Source organism: Trachurus japonicus, chromosome 19 (assembly GCF_045865225.1).
Source record: "Trachurus japonicus isolate A0001 chromosome 19, Traja_1.0".
Lineage (NCBI taxonomy): Eukaryota > Metazoa > Chordata > Actinopteri > Carangiformes > Carangidae > Trachurus > Trachurus japonicus.
In genome coordinates this window covers 20,821,157-20,831,197 of record NC_140925.1, presented here as the reverse complement: position 1 = coordinate 20,831,197, position 10,041 = coordinate 20,821,157, and the positions used below count along the sequence as shown (strand labels likewise).

Genomic DNA, 10,041 nt, shown 5'->3' with positions numbered 1-10,041 from the left:
GCTTCTGCTGCAGGTTCAAGAAGCTGCAGGAAATCAGAATACACATCATTAAATCTACCTGTCAATCACTTTTTCAGTTTGTCATAAATGTACAAGTTTCAAAGCAGCGATCCAAATGACTTGAATGAATGAATTACTATTCATTGAATCTTGAAAATCCCATCAGACATAGCAGACATATGATTTATTGAAATAAATAATTGCACCCTTACATCAAGATACACTCAAATGCTTACACGCACACATACACACACACACTCTCTCTCTCCACCACTTGCACCATATCAGCTGTAACATAGTATAGCAGTAGTTAAACATATCAAGTTTTGACAGTCTGTAAATTGTTACATGTTGTAAGGCTCAGGTATTGTCCAGCTCAGAGACATGAACTGCTGCTTGTGAACTCTGAAGCCGACTGATCTGTCTCCTCAGCTGCATGATCTCTTCCTCCTGCTCTTCAACCCTTCTCTGCAAACCATGGATCACCTGATAGACAAAGAATTCAGAGCCCTCAGTGTAAATGCAAGTGTAATAGTCTTCCTGGAGCCATTGTGTGTTAAATGTTATTTTGAAAACACACAAGCATGTAAGAATAAGAATGAATAAGAATAAAAATTACTTTATTAATCCCCAGAGGGAGATTATGCAACACATACAGTGCAACAACTTAGATTAAATTGTGTTGATGTCATTTTTAAAGTGAAACACTCCATACCATGTCTTTACTGCAGAAGAGTTCACTCTGTAGAAGCTGGCTAGCTGTGGGTCGGACAGTAGGATCTTTACTTGTTAGCTTCATGATGTATTTAGCCAGGACTGGCCATCTGCAGCAGAACGAGTCTGGGATTTTCCCCTCTCTCAGGTCCCCCAGGGTTCGGACTCGCTCCATCTCCGTCCCAAAGGGCTGGAATAGCTCGAGAGCTAGCACTCCGATGCTATACATGTCTGACTGCAAGGATAACAACTAGATTAATATAGTTTAAACACCAAAAGACTGACAGTGTTTTCACATGTCAAAGAAGAGATTGTTACAGTGACGAATATGAAGTTCACAGTGGTTTAGCATGACACAAATAATGGTATAAGTTGTACTATTACGGTGTTTACCTTTGAATCATAACGGGAGCCCTTCAGCTGTTCTGGTGCAGCATACACAAACGTACCAACACCTGTGGTGTGAGAGGAATCTGCAAAACACACCAGAAATGTGACTTATAAGCAAATAGCGCCATCTATTGGCTCTAGGAAGTACTGTGCCATGAAAATACATTAAGTCAAGAATGAAGTATTACCACTGGTGGGAGGGCTGGTTCTCTTCAGTCCATCAAATATCATATCCCTACAGGCCAAACCAAAGTCCCCGATCCGAACATGGCGGTCCTTAGCGTGGAGGAAAATGTTCCTTGGCTGTGAGAAGAGCAAAGAAATTACAATTATTTCCATGTGTGGCTGCCTGGGTGTGAAGATGCAGATGTCAGAGGTTTTTGAATTTAGACCATGTTTCATAAAAATATTAAGGGGATAGTGAAATAGTGAAAAATTACATTCCAAACACTTATTTTGCAAAAATATTTTGAATGAAAATAGGGACTACAACACTGTGATGTAGGTACTGGATGTGTGTCCATCATAAAAAGGAGAAGTGATTAAGAAATAACAATGCTGCTTTACTAAAAACAAAAAATACATAAGTGCCACAACACTACAACTTGACTACTCCCTTTAACTGGCCCCACACACACTCAGCACCGCGTTATCAGTCCCGACAGAAAGGCTGCACGTCAAAGTTAGACACTCACACACAACACCAAAACGGAAGCAGCTGCAGAAAACACCAAACACAGAAAGGAGAAGTAGTAAGGTTTGAATTCTCCCACGTCAACATTAACCAGAATCTCTCTCAGAAATGAACGCTTGCAACAACAAGAATAAACAGGTTCTGATTGCCAGCGCCCTTCTCAAAGACTGAGCACAGAGAACTGGGAAGCTGCGACACCTCGTCATGCTGGAGGATTAAAGGAACATTATCGAGCTTCACAGCAGTGGATTATACGCTGCTGTGATGGAGGAACACTTGGGACGTGTTGAAGATGTGTCAAAAAAGTATGGGAGCAAGATGTTGCATTGGGAAACGTTTTTTTGGAAGGTAACTGCAACAACGCAAGCATCTTTTAAATGTTAAATTAAGAGCATAAAGGTTAACTTGATTAAAGGTAGTAATCAAAAGAAACTTAATGTTTGCAGTGTTTTTGCTCCTGTTAAGTTTCTAACAACAGTTACTGTAAAAAAAAATTATAAATAAATAAAGGAACAAGTACCATACATCAAGTTTGAACAAGTAAGGATGTAGTTACTATTTTCTTGGTGTATTAAATCTTGCGTTCTAACTCGACATGTCTTGCCTCAGGGCCGTGCTGTCCTTCCCCTTCACCTGGCTGCCTCTCACAGAGAAGTGAAGAGCATGCAGACCCTGCTGTCAGCAGGAGCAGACCCTGAAATGAGGTGTGCACAAACACACACCAGAAAATGCACAATAACGTCCTAACTGCATCCATCAATACCGGGTTGTTAGATATAAACTCAAAGTTTAGATTTCCTTAGACAGAGACGCTCAGGTATACGGTATTTAACTTGTGGTTTAGCGACCTGAAGACTTCCTGTTACTGCTCAAGCTGTGAAAGTTCAGTGTCAAAGTCTGTTCCTCTGTCCCAGGGACCATCTCGGCCGGACCACGCTACACCTGGTGATAATCGGTTGGCCGAAGATCCCCACATGGCCCAAACCAGACACCAAGCTGCAGACGGCCATGATCGGTGTGCACCGTAAAGCTGAGGCCTGTCTACGGCTGCTCTGTGAGCACGGCGCTGACATCAATGCAAAGGTGACCCGTGTTTTGAACGATAAATAGCCTCTTCTTAACCTAATGTAAGTTACTATCGGTGAAATTCAACAGGTGTAGGGTTAGGGTGTAAGGGTTAGGGTTAGGGTGTAAGGGGTAGGGTTAGGGTGTAATCCCAACAACGCCAGAGTAACATTCAATTCCCAGTGGTGCTCGGTGGTTGAGTGGTTAAGTGCACGTCCCATGTTGGCAATGCCCAATGCAGTGATCGCCGGATTGATACCTGACTCTGCCGACCTGTACTGTGTGTCATTGCCTCAGTTTCTCTCACCACTTCCCTGTCTCTTTCCACTGTCCAAAAATGTCCAAAAAATATGTGATAATAATAAAATAAAAAAATTCCCAAATTGAAAGGAAGGAAATGCTGTATTACAATAAAAGTCTTGATTAATGGCTGAGGGTTTAAAGTGCTGGCTAAGTGTGTAAAAAATGAAATGTAATTCTGAAATTAAATATATTAAAACATAAATTGTGAATAGCCTCCTCAGTTTGTCTTTAAGTTATTTTAAGTCATTTTTCTCTGGTCTTGTTTCTTGTGGTTTCTCTACAGGTGGAGGGACCGGGTCAGGAAACAGCCCTTCACCTGTCGGTGCGCTACGCCGCGGTGTCTGCCGTCCACATCCTGACCCGCTGCGGCGCTCAGGTTGATGCAGTGGACAGCAGCGGCATGACGGCCCTTCATATGGCCGCCGCCATGCTTCATAAGGACATCATAGCCAGCCTGAGCAGGCAGGGGGCCGACATCAACATGGTTTGTGTTGTTGCTCTCTTGTTTGTTTTGGGTCATTTTGACACAGTGGGTGGAGCACAGGTGCAATTAATGATATTGATTAGAGGATATTTGATGACTCACTTTAATAGAGCAGACCTCCTTATTGTTATTAGTAACACCTGTGCTTTTCCCGCTAAAAGCAATAATGTTCACCATGGAAGCAGTTCAGCAATGTCTAACACATTTCCTTCAAATCAAAACTAAGGTATTAACATAGAAACAGATAAAAATTAATTCAGGAGATGTGGCCTGATGATATTCAGTCTGATATAAATCAATTAACCTATAATTTAGGTCTAATTTCAACCTTTTATTCTGAGATTACACATTGAAAACAATATTATTATTATTATTATTATTATTATTATTATTATTATTATTATTATTATTATTATTATTATTATTATTATTATTATTATTATAAGGTTAGGGTTAACCCTAACCCTACTTACCATAAAGAATTACAAATATCTCAGTATACACAAATGCAAAAATGTTCAGCCAAAATGTCTTCTGGCTGGGCTATTAAATGATGTGCTAACTAACAGATCTAAATCTTAAATCCTTTTCTCAAGGGGGTGAAGACCAGTGGAAACACTCCTCTGCACTTAGCTGCTGTGACCATGGCTATGAAGACCACTAAAACCCTGGAAGACGACTTAACCTGCTTCTCTGAGCTGCTGCAGCGCGGGGCCGAGCCCGATGCAGAGAACAAGGCGGGAATAACGCCGCTACACGAGGCCTGCAGCTCAGGCAACGAGGAGCTGCTGGACCTGCTGCTCAGGTCTGGAGCTAACATCAATCAGCTCAGCCGAGCAGGAGAGAACTGTCTGTTTCTGTTCCTGAACCACAGGTGTAACGTGAGGAACTGCTCCCTGCTGGTCAAACTCCTCAGCCTCACCTCCCCGCTCACAGTCTACAACCAAGATGGCCACCTGCCCTTCACTCTGAGGTTACCATGTTTCTTCAAGCAGAGAGACCGGCTACTAAAACTCACTCAGCAGCCAAGAAGACTTCAAGATATTTGTAAGACTTGTATTTATCTCCAACATGTCTGGGACAAGAAAGAGAAAGTGAAAGAAACCCTGCCCAGGAGGCTGTATGACTTTGTCTTCAACTACTGGGAGAACACACACGACATCTCCTTTGTGACTGGTGATGAAGAGGACTCTTTTACAAATGTATTAGATGTTAGTCTGAGGTGACACCTGTTGTGTTTGACTTCCCATTAAATACAATCTGTCAAAGCCCCTTACCTTCAGGTCTCTGTGCATGATTCCCCTGGAGTGAATGTACTCCACTCCTTCAAGGATGGTTTTCAACAGGCCGAGTGTGTGTTCAGGATCAACACATCCGTAAGGACCTGAAAAAATTACAAATCAAAAAGTGCAACGTGTTTAATTTCTTTAGAACACATGTGAAATAAATTATTACCATAAATGTATTCAATTACATTAGCAGTCGTTTGTAAATAGAGACAAACTGATCAAACTTGTGCACTTTTAATAAATGAAATCTACATTGGAACAATATAAAATTGTAGAGTTATTCATAATATGTTTAACAATTACATCTTGAGGTTTGTTCTTCTTTGGGTTTGGCGTTTCTCTCAGAGACCCAGTCCTTTAACGAGCGCTCACACAGCTGCATCTGGATGTAGAGCATCAGGTGGAACTGAACCTGCAGACACAGAGGAACAGTCATGAAACTCATTTCACTTAAACATGGAAACATCTGGAATGCAAAGAAAGAAATGTTAATCTAGCTAGTAATTAGTCACCTACCTCTTTGGAAGGCTTTGTTGTGCATTTGACGGCCCACTGCCCACATTCCTTGTCGATGGAGTTGTTGTTGAGCTCGATGCTGCTCCTGCTGGACCCCTCCTCTACCAACGCTGAGCCGTCCCAGCCCATGGCCGGACATCTGGAGCTCTTCACGGCCCCACGCTGCCCGAGGAACACGCAGGGGACATAGTTCTCTGGTAGACGTCGCATTGTCTTGGAGCACACCACCTGGCCCTTCTCTTGGGCCGGGACCACCTGGCCCTTCTCTTGGGCCGGGACCACCTGGCCCTTCTCTTGGGCCGGGACCACCTGGCCCTTCTCTTGGGCCGGGACCACCTGGCCCTTCTCTTGGGCCGGGACCACCTGGCCCTTCTCTTGGGCCGGGACCAAAGCCTTGACCGACTCGGCGTCTGCTGCAGATGCTTTGGTACTTGGGGCTGCGTCTGTTGGTGCTGCGTCTGTTGGTGCTGCGTCTGTTGGTGCTTCACCGAAGCTCTGAAACACTATAGAGGAGCCGGTGTTGCTGCCATCAGGGCTCTCATCAGAGCTGCAACAACAGTTCACAGTTATTAGACACACTGCTATCACATCATACGCAGCTGGTTTGTAACTTTGTTTTCAGTCTTACTCGTCTTCTTGTCCGGGTGATTCCAGTGCAGGCAGAACAGACTTGGAATCCACTGCCAACACAGTTCCTTCATTAATCTCCATGAACAGTAACTTTATCTATTTCAGCCAAACAAACATCCCAGGACAGAGGTTGAATACTCACACGCTACAGGCTGAACATGTTCCATCCATGCAGTGTGATAACCCACAACATTTACATGCTGCAGGCTGGACAACACTTTCACTTCCCTGAGGACCTGGATTAAAGAAAACAACCACAATCACTGAAGTGTATTTCTCTGTATTTGGGTGTAAAGGGCCTATTGATAAAACCCTGACAGCCCACCTTCATACAGTCATCCTTTGAGACTTTCTTGATCAGAATTTTCTTCATCGCATAGTGTTGTCCATCAAGTTTGTTCAAAACCTACAAGATGATGACAGAGAAAAAACATGACTTAACCCATGTGCTTTACAGGAACTGGACAGGATTAATAGTGTAGTTGAGAACTGAGCACAATACCTTAAATACATTTCCATACGATCCTTTTCCAAGTCTGCAGACTTCTTCAAACTCACTAAGATACCGTGACGTCTGCGCTTGAAATAGTCCCTCATTGGGCCTGTGGGAGGTCGACAACCAACACTTCTTACATAGAACTTGCATATTGCCCAGGGGAAGCTCAATATTCAGAACCAGACAAGGTGAACCTTACCTTGCAGACGGATTGTGTGTATTTGTGCTGAGACCCTGTAAAATAACAAGAATACACTGTGAGCTGACAACAATAAACACTGATAAGATTACAAAGCCATAACCTGCATGCACTGCTTTGACCTGAATGTTTATTGACATTCATATCAGCGACTCTCACATATTATAATATATGCCTAGTGTTGAACTTGACATGTCCACTTACCTGGGGGTACAACGAGGAGCTGGCAGCATTCAGCAGCTCGGTGAAGGCCCGGTTGTGCTGAAGTCTGACGGTGCTGAACTCATCACTTATGGCCAAAGGTGAGAGGAGGTTCATTGCTGCTAAACGCTGTCCGATGACTGTCAAAGACAACAGATTAAATGTGACTGAATTCAGAGTTAACCACCAACTGTACATTCAAAATACTTCTCACAGCCTACACTGCAAAAACTCAAAATCTTTCCAAGAATATTTGTCTTATTTCTTGTCAAAATGTCTCATTTCTAGTCAAAACGAATCTCTTTCCACTTAAAATAAGACTCATCACCTAAAAATTAACTTGTTTTTAGACAATTTTCCCTTGTTCCAAACAGATTTATACTTGAAATAAGTAGACAATTCTGCCAGTGAAAGCTAGTTTTTTGTGCTTGTTATATGGAAGAAAAACTTGTTCCACTATCAGATTTTTCTACTTATAAAATCTGCTTGAAAGAAGTAAAAAGTGTCTAAAAACAAGCTACTTTTAATGTGATGAGTCTTATTTTAAGTATAATGAGATTTGTTTTGACTAGAAATGACATTTTGAGTAGAAATAAGACAAATATTCTTGGTAACATATTTGAGTTTTTGCAGTGTAAACACATAATTACTTATTTTTAATTCCTGTATAACAACTCTGTAGATACCTTTGAACAGCATGCGTGAGCGTGCTGGATTGCTCTCGTAGACGAAACACAGGTGCTCCAGCAGAGACCCCAGAAGAAGGTGGTTGGGGATTGCTGAGGCAAACTCTTGGATGGATGGGTAATGTCTACCAGCAATCAACACCTCACGGTCAGTATCTGTGTCAGAAGCTGAGCATAGGTAAAAAAAAAAAAAAAAGTGAAAGAGGAAACAGTGGTGAATCATTGTTTTAAAAACTCCCAATTTCTGGTTCAGTTTTGTTTCTGCTATTTATTTATTTTTACAATAAAATGTCCCCTCAAAAACTCCAGACTGGATACTGACGCACAAAAACACTTTAGATTATATTCTCAACTGCCGATAAAAATCAAATACTCGCGTATATAGGCCTATCTACTGTATATAAAGTTACAACTGTCTTACCTTCTTCAAGAATTTTTGCAATGATTTCAATAATGTTTTTTTCTCCTAGGTCCATCTTTTTCTGTATTAAAGTCGTTTTATGTATTAACCACTCAGAGCTGTAATAATGATTATCGTGTTCACCTCCAAGGCACAAAAACGAATGCATCTTGATTATAGCCTACATAAGGGGGCGTCTACAGCAGTAATGCTTATCTGCCTGGTCCAGCAGACACCACGTCCTCCACCTACTGTGGCCTAACAACATGACCCAGCTGAGATGCTTGGCCCCAGTGCCAGAGTGGGAGGGAGCGGTTATATCGCCTGCCACCTCTTCTTTCATTAGATCGTTAGATTAGGATGTGTGGAGTAGAAAGTCTTGACTTGATTGCCAACTTCAAATGTGAAAGATACAATGTTTGAAACCTCAAGCAAAATCCACTTATGGTCTTGGACTTAGGAACAATAAAATCAGGTTATCCCAACATTTGTTTATTCAATATTTTACTTTTTTTCCCATATAGCCTATCAGACTTTCAGATTAGGTATTGAAAGAAATAATAGACCAATAAGGTCCAATATACTGATCTGCATGTCACAGGATGGACATTAGTAATAATGATGGGCCTATTTACTGTGATATAGCTACAGCTCTGTTTAGAAATTGCAAAAGAAAAGGGGAAAAAATCACATCAGTTTAAATGACCGAAAAAGTACACAATTTTAGAGACTTTAAACAGGATTGGAATAACTTCTGGTAGGCTAATACATTAGAACAGGATTTGAGTATTGTAATCAAGTTATTTCTATGACATAAGGACCAAAGTTGATCCTAGTTTGTAGGTGCACTAACACAGTGAAATGGCAGTTGTAGGATGATTGTCCCAAGCTGGGAGAAAGGCTCAAATATCTCTGAATACATGATGTAGGCCAGAGGTGTCATTTTTAGGAAGTGTAGTTAGTGTAGTGTAATTCCCCAAAACCAAACCACACTTCCTAAAAACACAGTTTGTTATTTCACTCCAAGATACACCAGCAGTTTATGAAATGAGCTAAAATGTAAAACAGCTGTTTGGTGTAGGCTATGTGATTTTATGCTGGGGTAATGGTGGGCTGGGCTTGGTGACGTTAATAAACACATGGCATATAAATAACCCAACTGAGCCCCTGCCACTAAAAAAAACACACATGCTAATTTTAATTACTCAGAGGCAGACATTTTGTCCTGGTACACAGCCTCTATGTTTAGTTCACTCATTAGGTAAACAGTATTGTTCCTAATGACAGGACCAGCGGCCCCTTTAAGCACAGAAAAGCTGCTTAACTTACTGTCGAACTGGACCTCATCGTCCTCGTCGCTGGCCAGACTCAGCAGGCTCATGTTAGTCCCAGACTGTTTCCTCCTGGTCGAGTTAAGGCCGTGTCGGGCCAACAGGTTGCTGCCGCTGGAGCTCTGGTCCGACCGCAGCACCCCGCTGCTGGCTCTCGAACTGAACATTTCTCTACTTTCTCTCTGTGTTTAGCGATAGCTCCCTCAAACAAAGTGTGTAATGTAAAACGCTGCCCAGTTTACAGCAGCTACCCCATCTCTGCGATGAGATATGTTAAAACACTCGACACATCCGAGCTTCTCTAATGTGTACATCGCATGGTTATATCTGAAAAGACAGTAGAAAAGAGACAGGTCCCACACCGACCACCATGAGTTGAGGGCTGCTCAGGGACCGTCTGACAATGACCCTGCGTGACTTCACAGCGTCACTAACTTACCCTGAAAACATAGATTTCAGTCTAAATCTCCGTTTAAAATCAACAGAGATGTTCAGTTGTAGTAAATCCATAAGTTGAAGGTTTAATATTGAGGAGAAAGACCCAGAAACAAAAAACGATGTATTCGTTTTTTACAACAGCAGGTACTTGCAGGTGCGCCCTAACATCGCAGCAGGTCAAAGGTCGCGGCGGATGTGGTGATGA

The 10,041-nt window shown here is 42.1% G+C and overlaps 2 protein-coding genes across 4 annotated transcripts; one reads left to right on the top strand and one right to left on the bottom strand.

The window, feature by feature from the left end:
- Positions 1-144: 144 nt before the first annotated feature.
- Positions 145-9,771, bottom strand: eif2ak1 (eukaryotic translation initiation factor 2-alpha kinase 1). Of its 3 annotated transcripts, XM_085760762.1 has the most exons (17): positions 9,397-9,771; positions 7,668-7,835; positions 6,985-7,121; positions 6,781-6,815; positions 6,588-6,687; positions 6,411-6,491; positions 6,228-6,321; positions 6,084-6,135; positions 5,944-6,002; positions 5,819-5,913; positions 5,456-5,683; positions 5,243-5,351; positions 4,928-5,034; positions 1,293-1,407; positions 1,108-1,187; positions 716-949; positions 176-486 (listed from the first exon to the last, which is right to left on the bottom strand). In XM_085760762.1, exons 1-17 carry the CDS (start codon positions 9,563-9,565, stop codon positions 361-363), a joined length of 1,989 nt encoding a protein of 662 aa, XP_085616888.1. In that variant the 5' UTR covers positions 9,566-9,771; the 3' UTR covers positions 176-360. The 3 variants fall into 3 exon arrangements, with proteins under 3 accessions (XP_085616887.1, XP_085616889.1, XP_085616888.1); XM_085760761.1 differs by having other exon boundaries at positions 145-486; positions 5,819-6,002; XM_085760763.1 differs by lacking the exon at positions 9,397-9,771 and adding an exon at positions 8,089-8,240 and having other exon boundaries at positions 153-486; positions 5,819-6,002.
- Positions 1,818-4,889, top strand: LOC146967924 (ankyrin repeat domain-containing protein 61-like). The gene is made up of 5 exons (XM_085760764.1): positions 1,818-2,146; positions 2,408-2,502; positions 2,713-2,881; positions 3,450-3,650; positions 4,247-4,889. Exons 1-5 carry the CDS (start codon positions 2,063-2,065, stop codon positions 4,874-4,876), a joined length of 1,179 nt encoding a protein of 392 aa, XP_085616890.1. The 5' UTR covers positions 1,818-2,062; the 3' UTR covers positions 4,877-4,889.
- Positions 9,772-10,041: the final 270 nt, after the last annotated feature.

Coding starts and splice junctions, on each gene's coding strand:
- LOC146967924 (XM_085760764.1), top strand. CDS start 2,063: ATGGAGGAACACTTGGGACGTGTTGAAGATGTGTCAAAAAAGTATGGG. Junction 2,147..2,407: donor GGGAAACGTTTTTTTGGAAG/GTAACTGCAACA, acceptor GTCTTGCCTCAG/GGCCGTGCTGTCCTTCCCCT. Junction 3,651..4,246: donor AGGGGGCCGACATCAACATG/GTTTGTGTTGTT, acceptor CCTTTTCTCAAG/GGGGTGAAGACCAGTGGAAA.
- eif2ak1 (XM_085760761.1), bottom strand. CDS start 9,565: ATGTTCAGTTCGAGAGCCAGCAGCGGGGTGCTGCGGTCGGACCAGAGC. Junction 7,122..7,667: donor CTCACGCATGCTGTTCAAAG/GTATCTACAGAG, acceptor TGTCTTTGACAG/TCATCGGACAGCGTTTAGCA. Junction 1,188..1,292: donor AACCAGCCCTCCCACCAGTG/GTAATACTTCAT, acceptor TGTGTTTTGCAG/ATTCCTCTCACACCACAGGT.